We start from the raw sequence: 22,543 nt of genomic DNA, 5'->3' as shown, positions 1-22,543 counted from the left end.
AGCATGAGGTGTTAGTTCTTGTTCTACTGATGTTTGACTTAGAGCAAACCATTCAACTTGAACTTTAATTTCCTCATCAGAAAATGAAGATAATGCTCCCAAGTCCTACATCATTCCTAAAGTTGGGAGGAACAATGAAGTCACGTATGAAAGTCCTCTGTAACCGCAAAGTGTTGATTGACAGCAGACATCTGGTAACTGGATTCTCATTTAGGGTCAAAGCCCAGGCCATGGAAGGCTGCCTTAATTTGTACTGGGGCTCCAACATTTTCCATCCGCGGGTCTTTGGAAAGGTTACTTCGCCTCTCTGTACCCTGCTTTTGTAATTTACCAGCTGTGGGTCCTGGGGCAAGTTACTTAATCTCACTGTATTTTGGCTTTCCTCATCATTAGAAGGGTGATAACAAGGGTAGGTACCTCCAGGGGTTGTTAAAAGGAGCATACTACTTAGAACAATGCCTGACATGCAGTAATTAATCAATAATTCTTGTCGTTTATAATCATAATTATCTCTGGGGTCTATGTCTCTCCTACTCCAAAGTTAAAACGCAAGACTCAGCCCTGAGCCAATCAGCCCTTTGGGACCCCTGGTCTACCGTGATTGGGTCAATAATGGACATGTGACCTAATCAGAGCCAATGAAAGGCAATGAGGCTTTTACTTACTGCAAAAGAAACTCATGCCCTAAGGCTGGATTCAAGTATAGAAGAATATAGCCCTGAGAGTTGCATAATATTATCCATATTGTATCCCTGAGTCTCTCAATTTTGGAGGAGGTCATTGAGAGAATGTGGCTGGAAGTTGACCTGTGAGCTGGACCCAGGCAATTGGAGGCTCCTCATGTCCCACCCCCATCTTTGAAATGTATGCTCTGCCCACTGTCCCCACAGTCGGAGCCCTTTGCAAGGAGGTAGCCTCGAGAGAGTAAGGTGGTATTGAGAACATTTGGACTGACAATGTGACTGAACCCAGTTAAGGCCTCTGTGTAAACGTTTAAGATTCTGGTGGGGGATGCAGAGAATTACTTGTCTTGCAGCTGCTTAGGACAACCCTCCTATGTAAGTTCCCTTGCTTATTAAAACTGCCACCTTCCCATCTGGAGTGGTCTGACTCTTTTTTGGGTCTCTCTTTGCCCTCCGGGTGTGGGGGCCAGTTTACAAACCAACACTCATCCATTACTATGAGATGAAGTCAACAGAGAGGAGGCAGAGAAAGAATGGCAAGAGAAATAGCGTGCTTGTGAGCTTGATTCCTGTGTGAAGCCGTAATTTTACTATCAGATTATGTGAGCCAATGGAGATCTCTCTTTCTCTCTGTCTCTCTTTTCTTAAGTCAGTCAGAATTGGGTTTTCTGTCACTTACAATGGAATGAACTCTATGTGATACAGCAATATTATTGTACTATTATGATCTCAGATGATATGCTCCCCAATTCACCAGAATAGATTGGGTCTTGCTGTTAACACAAACTCGGCACTCAGTACATTTTTCATCCTCAGTGTGTGGTCACAGAATGATGAATGATGATCCTTCATCCAAATGATGGGCATGTTAAGGATGAAGATAACACTGCCCTTTTCCAAATACTGGTGGAGAGCACAGACTAGAGACAAGTCAGGAGCTTCAAGCTCATGACCTTCAAGCAGCAGCCCCAGGGCTGGAATGGAAATTAGCCGAAACCATCATTTCAAATTTCAAAAGGTCACCATTTATGAATAGATTCTTTAACGTTCACCACAAATCAGATGATAAGTCAGAAATGGAAGGGGAGGGGCTGAAACGATGGGTATACACAGCTTGCTTTCCATGACCCAGGAAACTCTATCTGTGCCCAGTTAAACTAGCAATGACCTCCTGGGTGTTGCATTCAGACTTTTAACATCAGTTCCTCTGTCACACGGAGCCTCATCTAATAACCTTTCACTAGTTGTCTGTAATAGAATTAGCAGAGGTTGGAATATACATGTTTGACTGTTTCCTGATCAAAAAATACAGGGATGAATATGGGGAAGTAATTAGACAAAACATCCCTTATGAGTTCAAGATTAGTGTATCCAGTCGCCCTCTTAACACCCACACTTGAATGTTAGATGGGAAGCTGCAAATTCAACATGTTCGAAATCTAATTACCAGCTCCCCCTACAAATTCTCCATCAGTAGAAGGCATCACCATCCACTCAAAGGTTAAAGCCATGGGAGTCCCCTGACCTCGTTTCCCCTTGCACTTGACGTACAACAAACAGGGAATTCTGTTGATTCCAGCTTTTAAGCATCTCCCAAAGTGACAGCCAACGTCTCTGTCATCACTGTCACTTCCCCAATAGGGAAATCCATCTATGCTCCTGGATTATTGCATGAAGGACTTTTAGCTGGCCTTCAAATATTCTTCTCCCATTGCCCCATCAATTGTCCACTTGGCAGCCAGAATGAGCCTCAAAAATGAAAACCTTATGTCAGATTTTTATACTTCCATTCTAAATGTTTCAAAGGATTCCTGTGCTCTCAGGATAAACTTAACATACTTTCCACAGATCTGCATGACATGGCCCCTGCTATCCTTGGCACTCACCCCACCTGTGAATTTACACCCTCATCCAACCATTACTGAATGCTTGGTTTTCCCTATGACGCCGTGCTCTCCCTAGCCTCAAGACCGCCGTGCACGCTCTTCCTGGAACACCACCTCATTCGTCCATCTTTCCAACTCCCCTTCATCCTTCAGCTCTTGTGAGAGAAGTAGTTTTTCTTTTGGAAGATGCTTCTCAGCTCAGGAAGGCAGCAGCTTAGTGGTTAAGGGAAAAGGCCATGGAGTCATGCTGTTGTGAGTTCATTTTCTGTCCCAGATAATAACTAGGTGTGTGACTTTGGGCTGGTTACTTAATCGCTCTGTTCCTAAGTTTTCTTATAAACTGGGGATGGTAAGCCTTGTCAAAAGGGACAAACATGATCATGTAAATGATAGCATGGTAGCTGGCACATAAACTCTCAAGCAATGTTAGATACTGTCATTATTTAACTTGCTATATACATGGTTGCACGAAGGGCTTTGTCTTTGGTTCTCTTCTCTTATTTTTTGCAGCCTTAGTGGAAGCTCTTTTTTTTTTAATTTTTAAATTTATTTGACAGAGAGAGACACAGCGAGAGAGGGAACACAAGCGGGGGGAGTGGGAGAGGGAGAAGCAGGCCTCCTGCTAAGCAGGGAGCCTGATACGGGGCTCGATCCCAGGACCCTGGGATCATGACCTGAGCGGAAGGCAGACGCTTAACAACTGAGCCACCCAGGTGCCCCCTTAGTGGAGGCTCTTATTCACACCCAAGGCTCTACCTTTGCCACTGACAATTTCAAAATATGTATTTCCAGATCAAACTTCTAGAGTCTTCTATTACTGGGGTCATTGCAATAGTCCTGTGGCTTATCTCTCTACTTTATTTATTTATTTATTTATTTATTTATTTATTTATTTATTTAAGTAAGCTCCACCCCCAGCATGGAGCCCAACATGGGGCTTAAACTCAGGACTGTGACATCAAGACCTGAGTTGAGATCAAGAGTTGGATGCTTAACCAACTGAGCCACTCAGGCAGCCCTCCCTTCTGCTTCACTTTTAAATCTCTAAAATCTGTTTCCACATGGCACCTGACTATACTTTAAAAAATGTCAGTTCAGAGCACATCACTCCTCTGCTTAAAAGCTGTCCATGGCTTCCCATTATCTTCCAGTCAGGTCTCTCCACCCCAATTGGCACTGTTGACTTTGGGGGCTGGATAGCTGTTTGTTGTGAGGGGCTGTCCTGTGCATTGCAGAATGTTTATCAATCATCCCTGGCCTCCCCCACACCCCCACCTGGTGACAACCAAAAGTGTCACCAGACATTGCCAAATGTCCCTGGAGGGGCAAAATCATCCTCTGTTGAGAACCACTGCCTTAGCATAAACTCTTGATACCTTCTGATAATCTTCAAGGTCATGCCTGGGTCACGTGCTCATCCCGAGAGCCAGGCTGGAGTCATTTCCACTCAAGCCACGTGGACGAAGAATGGAGTGAAAGAGTGACATGGTAGCCCAAAAAGCAGATCAGAATACTCTTACCAGAAGAGGGGGGTGGCAAACCAACAGACCAACAAGAACAAACATTCCTGGCAGCATCCTCAAGCCTCCCTTCTATTTCTCATTTCTCTCTGCTTCCCCGTGCCCAGCACTGGGACTGGCCAGAAGGAATGCCTGATCAGTGGCAGCCCGGCAGCCCCCTCCCTTCCCTAAACTCTCCATCTTCAAGCACAGGGTTCTTTAATTATAGGTAGAGGGTGGACAGTTTATAAATGTAAGCCCCCATCCATTAAAATGCCGAGGAATTGGCTCAGTGTTCCTGCACTTTGCTTTGTCCCACATGTCAGGAATCTCTCCACAGATCCCAAGCCTCCAGCTCTTTGTGGAGTCATGGTTGAGCTTTGTTGGTGTTCATGAACAAAGACACAAGGTGTGATGAATCCTCCAGGCCCTCTCAGACTTTATACCAGCAGGGTTGCATTTTAATCAAAGACATAGCTTTTAGTGCTTGCTGGAGCCTCACATTGCCTCTTACATCCCAGTGATGGCAGAACAATGGCGGAGCTTAGTTGCAGCTAAAGAGAACTCAGAGCAGAGAGACTGGAACACGCCAAGGGCCTGTTTCATCTCCCAGAGGGGAAGATAAGGCAGAACTAGAAGGAAATCTTCCGACAAAAGTATGAAAATGGCTCCTTCGGTTTCTCTCCTCAACTACTTGAAGTTTGTCAACAGAATTAAAATACAGCTGTAGCAGTGATTCTCAAAGGTTTTTGTCTCGGGACTCCTTTATATTTGTGCAAATTATTGAGCCGTAGTTAACATGGGTTATATTTGCCCATATTTCCTAACTCAGAACATGTAAATATATTTATTTAAAAATTCATTTGCAAGCAATGTTAAACCCAATTGCATATTAACAGAAATAACATATTTATATGAAAAATAATGATATTTTCTAAAACCAAAAAAAAGAGTAAAAGTAGAAGAGTGGTATTTGTTTTTACATTTTTGCAAATCTCGTTAATGTCTGGTTTAATAGACAGATTCTCATATCTGCTTCTGTACTTGGTCTGCTGCCAAATGTTTTGGTTGAAGCATAGGAAGAAATCCCAGCCTTGCACAAATATGTGATTGGCAAAGAAGGAGTATCTGAATAGCCTTTGAAGATAATTGTGGATATTCTTCTTTGATACTACACCAAAACTCAACAACAGCCGTTTCTTAAAGGCTGGTTGCAATGAGGAATCTGAATCCATATTAATTAACTTTTCATGCTCTTGGGCATGAAAATCCTTGTTCTCACGCCATATTTGACTGAATCTTTTACTCAGGGATAATTTTTTAACATCATGCATTGGTCATTTAGGAAATATTGGTTCCCTGAGTTATACAGGTCTCCCAAATTTGGCACATGTCATGACACAATATAAAAAAAAAAATCACATTCACCCAAGAGGGCAGATACCAGCAAAATTGTAATTTTCATTTGAAATCTTGAATGTTATCATTGGCAATAGATGCCATCAGTGGCTTTCCTTGAAGTGACAGGCTCACTTAGCTCATTTTCGAGAAAATGTCTGCCAAATATCCAAGCCTGAATAACCATAATTTGCCTGTCAGTCATTCTTTCAAGTAAATTTGGTGTTCCATGGAAAAAACTGCAACTAGTTCAGCACACAACTCAGTTGCACACGTGGCTTTGTTGGAGACCAACGGTGTGCTTTGGCTCGTCACTGAAGCGCTTTCTGGGTACTTCTCATTTTGTTATATGGGAGGTTCGAGATGTCATAGAATTTAATAAGATGAATCCTTCTTTACTGTTTCATTCAGGACCTTTCAAAGGGAAACTAGCATTTCCTTTCACTGGGAGGGAGTGGTGGTGATGAATTCAGTGACAACTAGGATAGGTTGGCGCCACTCCTTTTGTGGGAGCTTAGACTCCAACAGCGTCACCCACTGCTGCTTTGGCATCATCCGTGCAAATGTCAACACCATGAAAAAGGCAAATCACATCTTATTACTACTCTGAAGTAGTTCTGATCTTGCAGACCCCCCATGAAATGGCCTTTGGGGGCCTCCCTTATCCCCCAGGGTTAACAGAACGCACTCTGAGGACCCTGCGCTATCCCATCAGCATTAAGGACCTCGGTTCTCAGACTTGAAAGACTCAGGGTTGAGTCCTACCACTGCCACTCACTAGCTGGGAGAACTGGGATGTTACTATGCTGAATTATATTTGCTCATCAGTAAAATGCGTGTAATACCCCATAGGGCTCTTGAGAGAACTGAGTGAGAAAATGCATGTAAAGCACTCGGTATGCACTTGCCATTGTTATTTATTAAGGGCTAATCTTTCCTCAATGTGGCTCCTCTGGGGGATATTCTAGAATACAGATTCCCTAAGGTTTCCACCACCTCAGCAACCAGTATGAAAAGAGGCTTAAGATGTGTCACTAGAGACCATGAATCTGATTCCCTGATAGGGTCTCCATCAGCTGTATCACTGGCTTTGCCCCCAAAAGCAATGTGAAGATTTGGGAGATGAAGCAGAATGGTGGTAACCATGTTCTGGAGGGTTCCTTGCTGTGGGCAGAACGATGCAGATGGGCAGATTCTGTCCAGTCTGTTTATCACAGGAAGATGGTAATAACCAACACCAAGTTAGTACTTGTACGTGCCAGACATTGGTTCTATGTGCTGTACAAATATGAACTCATCAAATACCCAAGCAACCTTATGAGGAGGGACAATAACACCCCCATTTTACAGATGAAAACAGAAGACACAGGGAGGTTAAGTAGCATTGGTATACCGTTGTGCACCGTGATACATTGTTGACCTGGGATCTGAGCCCAAGCAATCTGACCATAGAGGTGAGCTCTTAACTACTACACTGTACCGAGAAAGCAGAAAAAAAGAAGGGGGGGGGGAAGTATGATTTTTCTGGAAGGTTCTTTCCCCCACCCTGGGACTTATATTTAAAAAAGCCCAATTTTGCTCAGAAATGACCTGTTTAAAAAAAAACAAACCTTTGAGTCACTCCAGGAAACTCCAGGAAAAATGAAAACTGTACCAAAAAGCCCAAGTGTGACACAAACAAATATATGGCATGACTTTGAACAACTGGATAAGCGTTAGAAAAAAAAGACTCCATTTGGACCTTTTTGTTTGTTTTTTTGAATGGCTACAAGATGGTGACATTGAAAACGCAAAGAGAAAAATGAAGTCCTAGGAATCAACTTAGCTTTGCACTGAACATTGTCCCCCTAATCATAGTAATTTCATTGGCTTTCAAACTTCAGAATCGACCCATAGCCCCAGCATGGGAGACATTAGCGTGGTTACAGAGTCAAATGCAAACGGAATGAATTCTTGGCAAAGAGAAAGCAAAAGTACAACTAACGGACACGGGTAAGTGGAAAGGGGGAATGTGGACACCACCATTCTAGAAAGTGGGAAGCTGAGACATTCTACCCAAGGTGGATGGGAAAAGAAATAAAGATTTATGCTATTTTTAGAAACTAGAAAGGGAATCAATATAGAGGGTGGAATGATTTAACTAAATCCTCACCTATTATGGCAGGAAGTCAATAGCTTATAAATCAAGAAACAGAGGATAAACACGTTATTTAGAGATATAGATGTAACCACCGCAAGAGCCGAATCAGAAATGGTTAAAGGGGGGGGGAAACCCTTGCTCTGAGCAGTAGAACTTGGGGTGAAGGGGAGGAAGAGCCCCTGAGGTGGATGCTTGTCATTAAGAGCCCTTCTACATGATTTAATTTTAAAAATAATGTGCATGATTAAATGCCTTAGTAAATTATAAGATAATTTTTAAAAGCTTTTGAGTAAATTGTGAAGAATTTGAACTGGAAGAGAAAAATATACCCTTTCTAATCTCTTTGACATGGTAGAGCAGAAAGATAGGGAAATGATATTTATTAGAGATTCATGGAAGTAGCAGTCATCTGGGGGAAAAGGGATGAGTGATACAGAAAGAGTACAGAGGAACTCTTGCCTTGTCTGTTTTGTCTTAAAAGTTTATATTGAGAATGTGTTTTTGTGTTACTTTGATGTTAAAAGTATTTTAAGAAAATACAATAAGAAAAATATGCCACTCAAAAAGCATGAAAAAAATCAAATACCCAGGCTTTTTTTTTTTTTTAAGAGAGTTTAAAAATGTAAACCAAGAGAAATGTGTAGTCACTCATTTTGTCTCCATGGATTTCTAGAAGTAGGCTGTTGTCCTGCTTTCTTTCCCATCTGCTTAAGGATAGGAAACCAGGAGCTCTGAATTCATTTCCATTCCAGCCTCCAGCACTTTGGAGAAGTCCGTTCTCCTCTGGGTAACCTATACAGCCTTGTGGTGCATTTGGCAAATGTGTTTTGGGCATCTGTTGTAGGCCAGACCCCTTGGAGACATGCAAGCCCCTAAGAGAACATTCTGTGTCAAGCCTCCTCTCCCTCTGACTAACCCAGGGCTCCTACTGCATCTTCCAGGAGTATCCTGCTCTGTTTACCTGGAGGCAGTTTCTCAGTGTCTTCCCTTTACATTTCTGAACTTCCCAAAGACGGGAACTTGTCTATTTTCTTCTCTGCTGAATCCTCAGCACTTAGCATAATGTCTAGCACCCAGTAGGTGCTCAGTAAGGACACAGAGAGCCAGGGAGCCAGGCTGGAGTTCCTCCAGATGCAAATCACTCACTTCACACACGACCCCCTGCCATTGGCTCTCCAGGCTGAGAAGGGAGACCAGGATGGGAGAAGATGACCGCCTGAGCTGGAGGAGGGTGGGAATCTGAGTTAGGAGGGGCTGCCCATCGGGAAGGATGAGTCTAAGAACTTCATGAGATTCGATACACGTGAGAAACTTCCATGTCACTGTCATCCCCCCATTTCCACACAGTAAAGAAATACAATACTGAAAACAGTAAGGGACCATGGCTTGCTTTCAGGGGGAGAAGGAAGATGATGGTGAAGGGATGCTGTTCCATTGTGCCCAGTCTTCGAGAAGCGCCAGGGCAAGGTGAGGCAAAAACTTTAAAGACTAGAGCTGAAGTTCTTGCCTGCTAGAAGCAAGGGAAGTCACAGGACAAAGCATTACTTCCATCAAGCAGCAAATAACTCTATTGAGAAGACCCAGGCGTGCCAAACTCAAGAACATGTCAGTCTTGGGCCACAGTCTGGGGTCAAGTCCCCTCAACTGATACACCCCCTCCTCTGAACTCATCATCCTCTTCAGCCGCAGCGACTCCCTTGCTCTTTGATCACCCCAGCCACGTCCCACCCCTGGGCCTTTGCATTTGCTTTTTCCTATCTGGAATGGTCTTTCCCCCTGATAGCCACCTGGCTTGGTTCTTCATCTCCTTTGCATCCGGGATTAAATGTCACCTTCTCAGGGAAGCGTACCTTGATCACACTATTTACAATCTCATCCCCCTTCCCACTCTAGTGCATCTTTGAGCTTTCAGATGGTTTGGAGAAAGTCCATAGTGCTGGGCTGGGACTGTCCATTACCTAAGCCAAAGGGATGGCGCTGCAGCCCAGCCCTAGGGAGTATAACTGGAAAATCATCTTTGGGGGTGGACCAGACAGAATTTTCCTTGGTTCAGACCTTATTATCTCTTGGAACCCAACCCTGCCATCTCCCCCGTGCTCGGGAGCTAAGCCATCACTCACCACAGAGTGAAGAAGCAGAGGAGAGCAATTACTATGCTGTGCAGCAGACCTTTGACTCAGATTAACATCATTGCCTCTTGATTTGATCTTTTTATTTTTCTCTAAACACTTAGAGCATTTTGATCACAAGCCAGATTCATCTTTGGTGAAAAGTAATATTTTGAAAAGCCAGGACTTACTTGGTAGGATATATTTTAAGGCATTTTAAGCTGATAAACAGCTAATTGGTTCTGCCGTCCTGTAATTTGCAAAGGGTCACAACAATTTGTTGTAAATAATGCATCTGTATGAACTGCTGCATGCCAAAACGAATTTCCACAGGTGACAGTAGGATTTTGTAATAGTTGAGATGGTGGAAGATGCTTCAACAGTTACCCATGATTTCTGGAATCATTTTAAGAGGTAGGTATTATTGTATTCCAAGGCAGCTTTGCATGATGCAGAATAGCATATGCTGCAGAATACAGAGTTGTGGAGATTCCATTTCCTAAACATGCAGGTAACCAAATATATATATAGACTCTGAAGCACAAGGAATAGAAACAGTGTCTGCTGGATTTGCCCACAATATGTCCACACAACATGTATTTACTTTTGTCTTTCCCCAGGTTGTACCCAGACTATTGAATGACTCTGAATAATTTTTGAGGAAAAAATGGAAAATAAGGGATGGACAAATGATGTGGAGATTTTCAAGACTGACTGTGAAGTCAGACTTCCTCAAAACACAGGCTACTCAATTACCAACAATTAAAACAGAGGTTATAAGATACATTATTTTAAAAGCGGTTTATAAGTACTTAAGAGCAGAATAGCAATTGGTAGCAATTAGCATGGGTTCACTAGGAGAAGCTCAAGATAACTGAGTTGCCTACCCTCAAGCAACAAACTCAGTGCATATTTATTGAGCATCTACTATGTGCCAGTTCAACAAAATAAGGTTGGTCGTGTATTTGGGTGGCAACAAGATAGTTGATAATATTTCTTACAACATGCAGGTTGAAAGGTAGATGTACGGTGTCAGGCTTTGCTTGCCCCAACCTCATCCCTGTTGCCCACTTCTGGCCTCTCCAACCCCAAGGTCACCAAGAACCCGGCCTGGTGGTACATTGGTCTATTGCATGTCTAGTGGGTATTTGTGCTCTTCAAAGATGATTTTGGCTCTTTAAGTGCTGTATGAGAATCAGGCTTCAGATCCCTAAACCAGAACTTGATTCCTGCATGACACAGAGTCAAAAGCTCAAAGAAATCAAACAAATGACGTGTCCAAGTTTACTCCTCGGAAAGTGGGACAGCCATGAACCTAACAGCATCCCCAAGTTTGCAGACACCCAAATCCAATGTAGAAGATGCAAGAATCTCCAATGCTTTGCCCACTTGCGTCTAATCAGAAACTCCTTAAGAAACTTGGCTCTTCTCACTCCCAAATGATTGGTGTTGCCATTTAAAGAAAATTTACATTTGATCTCCAGAGGTGGTGTTTCTCAGCAGCCCAGTGCTACCATATCTAAATCTTGTTAGCTCTACCATTTCTTTTCCCTGACCTTGCTGGATTTGTAATAAAAATTGGGAAAGGTTGGATAATTATTTTACACAAAATTCCGGTTGTTGAATGGCTAAGAGCTAGGGACTGGCACCAAACCCTCCTTGACATAGGAGTGAGCAGGTTGGAGGGGCGCCTGGGTGGCTCAGTTGGTGAAGTATCTGCCTTCTGCTCAGGTCATGATCCTGGAGTCCTGGGATCGAGCCCCACATCGGGGTTCCCTGCCCAGCGGGGAGTCTGCTTCTCCCTCTCCCTCTGCTCCTCCCAAGCTCATGCTCTCTCTCTCTCACTCACTCTCTCTGATAAAAAAATAGAACCTTTAAAAAAAAAAAAAGGAGTGAGCAGGTTGGAGAAGACCTGCCCATCAGGCCCGAGTCCTTCTATGAAGGCAGTGCAGTGTGGTGTTGAGGGTGCAGCTTCTGGGGAGCACACTAGCAGGCGATCTAGCGCAAACTACTTCACTTCTATGAGCCTCAGTCTCCTGTGGGTGGAGCAGGTCTACTGAGTAGTACACAGGCTATTATGAGTTGCATCTATTTACACTAAGTGCTTATCCAAGCGCCTGGAGTACAGTCACCAAAAGCGGCACAGGGTAGGGTTGAAATCCCAGCTCTGCCTCTTACTAACCATGTGCTCTCTGGGTCTCCGTCCTCCTACTTGTAAAGTGGGGATATTAGCAGTATCTACCTCCTGAAAACGTAACAAGGATCAAATGACATTTGCCAAGTGCTCACTTAGAACAGTGGCTGGTATATTGTGTGTGTCTGTTAAATCAATCAGTCAATCAATGCTCAGGGGTTAGTCCAGAAATAAACGCTCGGTGTGCCCTAGTAACCATAGCTTGGCACACAGAAGGTGTTCATTAAGTGTCTGCTATTTATTACTTCCTTGGCACTTCTTTCTGGGGTTCTCATGGCCCAGCCTCTCCTTCTGCAGCTTCCTTGGAAGCAGCCCCCAAGATTTCTATGGACACCCCACCTGCTTACTGATTCCAGGAGGAAGGGCAGATCTGCCCTGGACGTGGGTCCTCTCATGCAGACCCCTTGGGCTGGAGAGCTGCTAGTCTCGACTTGACTGTTCTCCTCCATCATTTTGGAGCAAGCCTCCATAGACCCTTAAAATAGGAGTCGAATCCTGATAATTTCTTCTTCATCTCTGCTTTTCTTTCCAATTTTCACCAGCTCCTCTGCTCCCAGCCCCCGAAGTGTCAATGCTACTTAGGCTTTTGTCACTTTCCCTCTTCATACCCACTGGGTTTTCTCTGGCACCTCTTGTGTACTTTTGCATCTTCAATTCCCACCTAGGTTTGGGTGGTCCTCAGGTCATCCCAGCTTTCACCTCTGCCCTAGGCTCTACATTAGTGATTCTTAACATTTTTGGAGGATGAATATGTCTCCATAAAAGCACCCATTTCCAGAATATTTGTCTTGAGTTTCATGAGCATGCTGAACCTCATCCACGGAGCAAATGGAGGAGGATTTCTATCTGACTTCCAATACCAACAGGCTCTTTTTTGTGGACGTCAATTTCTTCACCCTCACTTACTCAGTGACCATGTCTGATCGAGTCTACCTTCACCCTGTCTCTAGTGTCCTGTTCTTTTCATTACCATCAGAACACTGGCTCCCAAAGTTTTCCCCTCTTGCCAGCCCGGACAGGCATCGTTCCCTGTGTACCTGGGCAGGGGCTGCATTTTCCTGGAGCCCTTTATGAGGGAAGGATCTCACTGACTTTCTTTCAACCTCTCTATGTCTCAGGAAGAAGTGAAGTACTACCTGGGCAAAGAGCTAAGTGCAAGTTCTCCAGGAAAGAGAAGAAGGCTCAGAATACTGGGTCAGACAAAGAGTCAGTGATAAAGGTGAATAGTACAAAAAAAACCCTCCCACCACCACTGCCACAACAACCAATATTCTTAGGAAAACAAAGGGTACTTCTAGAAATAAAATGTTATTATAGATTCCTCCATGCCTCTCCAGTGAGATATAACAGGAGTTGGCAAACTTTACTTCTTCTGTAAAGGGCCAGACAGTAAATATTTTAGGCTTTGCAGGCCAAGCAGCAAAACTGAGGATACTATATGTTATACATATATAACAAGAGAGAAAACAAATTTCCATAAAATTTTTATTGGCAATGTGCGGAAGTATAGATGCTGAAATGTGAATTTCTCATCATTTTTATGTGTCATGAAATATTATTGGATATTATCTAATTTTTTGAACTACTTAAAATGTACAAAATATTCTCAGCCTGTGGGTTGTACAAAAATAGTCAATGGACTGAATTTGGCCCATGGGCTATAGTTTGCCACCCCCTGAGATACAGTTATGTATCACAGTAGATATACATATACACCATTGGGTTTTCAACTTCAGAATTTTAGAGACAAAGCACGATGACATATACCCTGTTTACTGAAGAATCTCAAATTAGTGGAGTGTGAATGTTTAACTGTTTTATTTTTAGCTTTCAACTGTGTTATATCCAATCTCTCATTTTCTCAATGATATTTTGGGTGGGGGCGCCTGGGCGGCTCAGTCGGTTAAGCGTCTGCCTTCAGCTCAGGTCATGATCCTGGGGTCCTGGGATTGAGCATCAGGCTCCTTGCTCAGTGGGGAGTCTGCTTCTCTCTCTGCCTGCCTGCCACTCCCCCTGCTTGTGCTCTATCTCTCTCTGACAAATAAATAAAATCTTAAAAAAAATGATATTTTGGGCAGAGGTCATAACTTTCCACTCACTTTTGCCTGTTAAAACTTCCAGATTGCAATGCGCTATCTCTGCTCATCCCTCTTTTAGATTCTAGCGCCTTCAGTGTGTTGTGGCAGGGAGCAGGAAGAAAAAAAAGGCCAAAATGTCACTTCACTTAGCTGGGTGAAGTTGCAAACCTTTACTGTTGTTACTACTTCCCCAGCTAACACTGATCGTCAGGGTTCTCTGCGTGGCAGGGGTCGACATGTTGACTGACTTTGGAGACACGTGCTTTGGTGATTGGAGAACCCTAGGGGGTCTTCCCACTGCAACTTCCCTCCCCCATGTGGGATATCTGAGTCTGATCCAGTCTCTTCCATCCCCCTTTGGCTTCCATCACTGGCAACTCATGGCCCCATGCTGCTGGACCTGCAGTTGAACCATACAGTACCCTGTGAACATTTTTTAAAGCCCCTCCTCCCTTTGGATGGACTCAGCTCTAGGCCAAGGTGTGTGGTTTGGGGATTGGGGCAGGGGGCCCACTCTCAGCCCCTGCATCACCACTAAGCCCAGCAGCCCTGTGCAGGGCAACATTGTCATGAATGTTATGTAGCTCTGACTGGGGTCTTGCCTATTGGGCTGCTCTCTTGGGTGGGATACTGACAAAATGGCTCAAGCTCAGCTCTTCACTACCAGATCCACACAACCTGCAAAACCTCCCCATTCCACAAAGGTGGCCCCATAGCCATTCCCTCTCTCATCTTCCTTACTAAAGTAGGCACGTGAGCAGTGTCCAACCCAGGAATGTGATGCCAGTCTCTCTTTTTTGTGGGCACCCTCAATCTTTCTGCATGATTTTTCTTAGAGCCACAGGTAACTCACTGAAGAACAACAAGTTTTGGGAGAAAGGGAGGTGGCATAAGGAAGCTAGCTTATCATTTGTCTTTGCAAATGGGTATTGTCTAAAAAGGATAAATTAAGGACTACTGGCCAATGTATTATTTAGAGGTATGAAGGAATAAAGGAACCACAAAAATAGAAATAGTTGAACAGTGCTTGCTACTGTGTGTCTTCATTTTACAGGTAAGGAAGCTCATGCTCAGAGGTGAAACAATTTCCCAGGCATTGCAGCCAGTAAATGGCAGGATCAGGTAAGAACTCAGGTCTACCTGACCTCAAGACCCCTGCTGTTATCCCATATTCTCTGTGGTCAGAGAACAGTTCATAAGTGATTAAAGGCCCATTTGCTCCTATAATGAAAAAGTGGGCTCTGGCAGGGTCGTGTGGATGGAGGAAAAAGCAAAACAACATTGGAGTTTTGTGGGCTTCTCTTTAACCTGAGAAACATTGGTTTCACTGGGGGTGCTTCCACATGTCAGAGTATAATTTTTAAATAGTTAGAAACATAATTTTCCTAAAATATACAATGAGCTCATGTCAAATTTAGTTCAACTCATCAATGAGAGAACTAGCAGAATGACAAAGCTAGTTCAAAGGAGGATGTTATATATATTTTTCAGGGAAAAAATTCTGAAGTAAGAATGTCAAGTTAGATGTAAAACTGATTCATGTCCTAGAGGTGGGCAATAAATCTACAACATTTGAGCTTATCTCTTCTAATGAACATAAATCATTCGCACCTCTAATGAGCAAACTTATGGGCATATTTCCAAGTTTTCTACAAGTAAACATCTAACTATACCACAGCCCTTTATCTATAATAAAACTAAGTCAAAAATTACATTCCTCTAAAGAATCCGATGATCCCATCAGTAAGATTGTTAGACACTGCTCTAAGAGAACATTCAAAGGACACAGTCATCTTTTCTTGTGGGTTTTTTTCTTGTTTTACTTTTTTTTGACACACACCAGTAACCCACACTAGTCACCATGTTAATAACCCACACTGGTTACCCAACCTTGGAAGGTGGATCACTTGCCTTTTTTCTAATCCAGAATATAAAATTTCAAGTGATGAAGTAAACAGAATTGTTTTCAAATCACCTACTTCTTAAAATGGGTAGGATCTTAGAGTCAGAAGATAGGGGGCTGGGTTTGAGGTAGAAAGAAGAGGAGTAAGTCTTTTCCACCAATGATAGAACTGGGAATAAGATTCAGAATATTTAATCACAGGTAGGACGTAAGACCAGCCAGTCAGAATGGATGCTTCCATAGCATCATGACGGGATCATGATCATGATGGCCTCTGCTGGGCCAGGTCTTAACTCTTTACTGGACAGATCTCGTAGATGTCTGGGAGGTTCCAGAATAGGCTAGGATAGCTGTAGTGGTGGTGGGAGGGGGAGGGTTGATGGGGGACTTGGACCAGATGCTGTTTACCTAGAAGTAGGAAAGTATTTCAACATTTTAACAAGCAATATGGCTATACAGACATGTTCTGGTTGAATATTATCATGCTCACACCTCAACCTCTGCCACCTCCCCAATCCTGACTGGTCCCACAAACACAGGCATAGTCACTCACCCTCATTCTGCCTTAAGATTCCAGTCCACTTCTCTCCTTTATTTGCCTCTTGGGCTTTAGAGGCAAAGAGGAAGCATGCAGGGAAAGGACCAGGGAGAATGTCAAGAGTAGGGAAGAGAGTCAGAGCATTCTGCACCCACATCTAAGGGAAGATGCAGCATCAGATGCTGGAGTAAAGGAGCAGAAGTGACTCCTCAGTACAGTTACTAAGCTGTAGAGATAGAGCAGTCCTCCAAACAGACAAGGATCCCTGTCCTTAGCTTCTACTGGAGGGAGATAGGAAATATGAAAAGTATATGAGTTACTGTATGTGAGAGCACCCAGCACAGGGCTTGGCACATAGGAAATACTCAACCACTGTTGTGTCCTTCTCTTATCCCTGTCCTTAATCACATCTTTGCAGCTTCCCTGAAGGCTTCTGAACACATAAATAAAGCTGCAACCCCATCTGGCTGAAAAAGTCAACCATCTGGAGATTTGGAAATATGGGGGAACTTCTAATGACTGGCTAATTTCTTTTTTCAGTTTTTCAGCCAGATGTTTGATGTCATCCAGGCCCATCTGTAGCTATTTCTGCTATTGAAACTCTTTTCCATAATTTCAAGTTCCTTGTCCTAAAAGCTAAGTGGGCTTTATTTTCTTAGTCAGCATTTTTTTTTTTTTAATGAATTGAAAAAGTGATCACTGACTAATGGAGAATAACTCAGGAATGAAATATGGAAATAACAGAAATTTGGATTAAAGGGGCCTTTAAACTGGCTGCCCATGGGTTAAATTCAACGACAAGGCAAGTTTGGCTTGGCAGGCAGTGCATTTTTAAAAAGTTAACTTAGTTGTCCACATTTTAAAAATCAAGAGATTTTACACATGGATTTTAAATACTTGGAATATTGGGATGAATTTGGTACACATTTCCCCAGAGTAAATATAAACTCAAGTCACATAGTAATTGTCCCTTGGATGAGGGCCTGTGTTCTCCGGTTTGCCTCTGTCCCCACCATTTTCTGTTGCCCCCCACACAGAGACCATGTTTCAGTTACCATATATCTTCTCAAGTGCAGTGACTTCCCCCTATAGAATTGAGTTAAGTGAAACACTTGTTTCAACTGTTACATTACCTGCCTCGTCCACATGGACATTGGGATTTGTTCACTCCCTAATCTTATCTGAAGCTTTCATTTCAGAATTGGATAAACTGAGGCCCAAAGGAGGAAAAGAACATGCACAATTCCCATAACTGGTAGTGACAGAAATGTGATGAGCGCTCAGGGTTCCTTGCTACCAGTCCAGCGGGGTCTTTCCACTCTGTAAATACATCACTTTGCTTGTGTCTAGGACTCCAAGGGGTCTTATTCATGGGAGACTCATACACCAAACATGTTCTCATTCAAATCCACATGCTGCCATTGAAAACACGCAGCAAGTTGGGGCCCTACTTTGTGAATGCCTTGTGTGCTTTCCAGATACAGATAATGAGTCAGGCTTTCTGAGTGTGGGTGTCTCTACATAGGTCGATTGTTTCTTCATTCAAAACGTGTCCTTTGCCGTCTCCGAGTTTGTCTGATGTCTCCTGCACCCCTGCAGATGAGGCACAGGCATGCTGAGTGTTCTGGGACCTGAGGCTTCTGAATGGAAAAACCCATGTGTCTGGGCATTCTCACAAGCTAATGTTTGTACCAATAGCAACCTACCCACTGGAGCATGAATTAATGTTCTCTAGCAAATGCTCAGAGGAGCAACATGGCTTAGTTGAAGTAGTACCTATTGGGTTTAGGTATGTGACCTCAGACAAGTCATATAATCTCTCTAGGCCTCAGTTTCCTCACCTATAAAACAAGGATAATAAAAATACCTCCATCAGTGAGCTCCTCTGAAGAGGAAAAAGTTAATTTTTCAAAATTGTCGGAACAGTGCTAGCACAGAGTAAGTACTAAATAGAAATGACATTCTGGTGAGTTATAGAAATGAAAACTGGAAACATCCCTTCTCTCCTTTGAGTGATGTGATCCTCTTTAACACATGTAATGGTTGCCAGGCCCATAGTAAACACTCAATACGTGTTGGCTTTAACATCAAAATTGCTTGGAGGAGTTTCAGAAAATTCAGATCCACCACAGACCTATGGAAGCAGAGAATCTAGTTGTGAGGCCTAATAATCTTTTTTTTTTTTTTTTTAAACGCTCCCCATGTGATTCTGATGACTAGCCAAGTTTGGAAACACTGATGTAGTTTCCTTATTCTTGAATATCTTTGGTGGTGGAGAACCCATACCTCTTAGGGGTGGGAGAACACACCCCTTCCACATTGCATGGTTATTTATATTGAGGTAAAACCTGTTTTCCTCTAGCTCTTACTTCTACCCCCTGGAGGCCACATAGAACATTTCAAATCTCTTTCCCATATGACAACTCCTCAGATATTTGCAGACAGCTGTCATGTCCCTCCTGAGCATTCTCTTTTGGACAAAATAGCCACATTCTCTCATGGCTCTTAAAAAAGTGTGGATGAACTGACTCTTCTAATTTGATATCAGGGAAAACTGAGCTGCAAGACCTCCAGTTATTCTTTGACACTAAAGGACCAGAAAAATGAGGATGTTGAGACTCTAGGAGACAGGAGATACTGAATTAGAGATGGTGATACAACTTTCTTCCAGAGGATGGATTCTGCCTACTGCATGCAGGAAATCAGAGGTTCCTGAAATTCCTTGCACACTTGATATATTCAGTACATGAAGAACAACCTTGGCTCAGATGCCAGCCAGGCCCATCTAGGTGTTGGTTCCATGGGTGTACACATAGCTAAAAATTCATTGTGACTCATTAAAGTTACCATATTTAATACTTCAAAAAATGTAAAAAAAATATGGCTGAGTCAAATTGCATGGAGACTGCAACAAATTTTCTCAAAAGAATTCACCTGACCAAGAGCATATCTTGGATGCATCCAGTTCCATCTTGATTCAAATTCTCACTTCTCCCACTAAGCCCACAGAATGCCTGGGTGGGGTTCCAATTCCTTGTACAAACTGTGGGTGTAGGACATGATGTTGGAGAAAAGAGAAACCATCAGTTGAGAAATTCTGAGCAAGGATTTAGAGATTTTAGGCCCTAATGGGGGAAGCCAAAATTGGTGTTTAATTGTACATTCCCAGGTTTTGCTCCAAGAAGAAGAAGAACTGGAAATAACTGAAACATGGTCTACATATATACCTTGTTTGGCTCAGATTTTTTGTGCCATCCCTAGAACCATGTAGACATCAAAACATCCACCAAATCACAGCTTTACAAAGGTAATTCAATTCTTTGTTGTCAATAGAGGAAAGAGAATTATGGAATTTCCCCAAGGTAAATGACTTCACCGTATCTGATTACCAATGATCATAAATATTAGATTTTTGTCAATGTTTGGGAAAGAATTGTTCTAAAATTTCCATCATTACACTGGATAAACTAAGAGCTTTGGATACTGCTAATTCATGATCACCTATTCCAAAGGAATCATTTCCCAGATTGATAAGCGAGGGTTGGAGGAGGTAAATGTCTTAGCCAAGGTCACACAGATAGTTTGCAGCATTGCCCAGGTCTTCTGACTTCAAGCACAATGATCCTTGTTGCATTTAAAGTAGACTTTTCCTACCTGGGATTCCCACCAGTTGCAAATATGTGTTGGAAACAGAATTGACTGTAGTAGTGCTAGTGAGGAGAGCAGTTGTTCAGAGTGTCAGGACATGGGAAGAAGGCCAGGGAATGATGCAATATTACACTAGCAAGTGATGTCATAGCATGATTTCCTAAGTGATTTACATAAATGCAAGTTCTTAAAAAGCCCTGACCAATGCCAGCCAGTGGGAATGCAGGCATGGAGAACCAATGGCAAACAGGGGAGGGGAACATATAGGGAATCCAGATTTCCTTGCTCATCACTGTGACAAGCTTCACAGATTCCTCAGAAGCCTGAGAAAACTCCCTTCTGCCCCTCTAATCCAGTGCCTTCCCTCAGGCACATAAGCTTGAAAGAGCTTTGATTTTCTTCTCTATCTTTCTATTTACTACCACTGACATTCAGGCATTGCCCAGTGCTGCTGAGAGTGACTTCTGGTGTAGTGAAAGCGAGTTTAATAGTAAGACAGGCTACCCAAGAGCTTGACATTCTAAAAATTGGTCTGTCCTCCTCATTATAATTTAGAGCAAATTCTCAATTTTTAAAATTAGAAGCTATGATTTTTGGAGAATCAATCTTATGCAAATGTCATGAAAATATATTTGTTGAGTTTGGCGATGATTTAAGAAAGAAGACAGGTGGATATCAAATGCTAACACTTCAGTTTTGTTTTGATTCCAAACAGTGAAACATGTATTAATAAGGAAGTTTTGTTAAAATGTGTGTGTGTGTGTGTGTGTGTGTGTGTGTGTGTGTAGGTGTTCACATATGTTAGTCTGGTTGGCAATGCAAGTTCATGAAAATATCTACTTAGACCAAACTCAGAAGAAACTGATAAGACTATGTTAGAAATAAGGAAATAGCTCAGAGTGTGCCAGCCTAGCTCACAGTCTCTCTCTCTCTCCATCTCTCGCTCCCTCCCTTTCTCTCTCCTCCTTCCTCCCTGTCCCTCCCCCTCCCCCACTGAAATGCAATTTAAGCTGAGCCAAAGACCCCATCACAAGCCACAGATCAAAGCAGTTCACAAAATGCTTAAGAATTTTGGATTTGGAGACTTTGCTCAACTGCAGAAGCTGCTTAGAGTGCCACAAAATCTCATCTCATGAAGCTTGAACCAAAAACAATCAACAAGACTCAACCTCTTCATTCCACACAGCATTAGTCTTGCTGGGAACAATCTGGACATCTGCACATTCTCAGCAATAATTCAAACTATTCCTCTTTCCCCATCACTGCCTCCATCTCCCCAAACACCCACTGGAATATCAGAATATCAGAAGCTGCATTATTTGGAGCCATTGGGAGGAAATTGTAAATACCTTCTAGGCAGCAGGTCCTCCACAGCCCCGAATGGGTCATTACTTCTTCATTCTTCCTGCTGGTTTCATTATCACTTGTAGATTTAGTCCTGCACACACCTCTGGAATATAACCAGTAGTCCGTGCCCACTGCAATGGTCATTAAACTAAAAGCTGCGAAGGCTCCCACAGTGGTGATCAACATCTGGATACCTCTGTCACACATCCTCATAATTCTTCATGGTACTCTGGATGGCTGGGGGTTGGAGGGGTAGGTTCAATGCCAGAGGGGAAAATCACTCTGCAGCTGGGTAACCTAGGGCAGGCTCTTCCAAAAATTCGGGTCTCCTTTTGTCAGCATCCACAGAGACTTTAGGAAAGCTGGGATTTTCTGTCTGGAGCTCTCTCCGGTTCCCTGGGTCGCCTATGGCCCTTGGAAGGGTGCAGGCTCCAGGGGGTTGGTCCACATCACTGCTGCCTTCTGAGGATCCCTGGGTTCCTTTCATTCCTCAGGAGCTTGGTAAAGATGAGGGTCCGTGCAGGGCATGGCTCCGGAGCCTGGAGCTGCCAGCTCGGTTTGAGATGCGCCTGGCTCCTCACAGCCCCGGGAGACTCAAGGCAAAGAAATCCAGAGAGGTCTGTGTGTGTGTGTGTGTGCGTGCGTGCGTGTGTGTGCGAGCGCGTGTGCTGGGGGTGAGGGCGGATGGCAAAAAATAGCACTGCTGGGAGGCGAGTCGCTGAGAAGAGTGTTCATTGCTTCCCCAGCCTCCCAGGAAAGCTCTCCGCCTGCTCCTGACACCCCCGCTCAAACTGGGGAAAAGACAGAGTCCTGGGGCTGGGGGCCGGGCGGTTTCATTGGAGGGCAAAGGTCCGCGGTGCTGAAGGGACAGCTCCCGCCTGTTGCCCCGCCTCCGGCTCCCCAACGCCCAGGCTCTAGGTCGGTGGTTCTGAAGGGACAGCTCCCCCGCTGCCGCCGCTGTTGCACCACGGTCTTTCTAGTGCCCGGGCTAGAGACCTGGGGTGCTGAAGGGTCGGACCTCCCTCCCGCCGCCCTTCCCCCGTCCCTTTCCAGGCCAGCTAGCCGGCTCGGCTCTGCCTAGTCAATCCCACGCTCCGCGCAAAGTTTCCGGAGCCCACGGC

General features: G+C 43.7%; 1 protein-coding gene across 1 annotated transcript in view; it reads right to left on the bottom strand.

Annotated features, from left to right (window-relative positions):
• Window positions 1–22,065, bottom strand: part of CACNG3 (calcium voltage-gated channel auxiliary subunit gamma 3) — an 83,449-nt gene extending 61,384 nt beyond the window's left edge. Inside the window, exon 1 of the mRNA XM_021686858.1 lies at window positions 21,425–22,065. Coding sequence (XP_021542533.1) covers window positions 21,425–21,635 — 211 coding nt within the window. The 5' untranslated portion in view covers window positions 21,636–22,065. The remainder of the gene's footprint in view (window positions 1–21,424) is intronic.
• Between the last annotated feature and the right edge of the window lie 478 nt (window positions 22,066–22,543).

The sequence above is a fragment of the Neomonachus schauinslandi genome, chromosome 5, assembly GCF_002201575.2.
Source record: "Neomonachus schauinslandi chromosome 5, ASM220157v2, whole genome shotgun sequence".
Lineage (NCBI taxonomy): Eukaryota > Metazoa > Chordata > Mammalia > Carnivora > Phocidae > Neomonachus > Neomonachus schauinslandi.
Note: the sequence above shows the minus strand (reverse complement) of the source record. Positions and strands in the feature narration are given on the sequence as shown.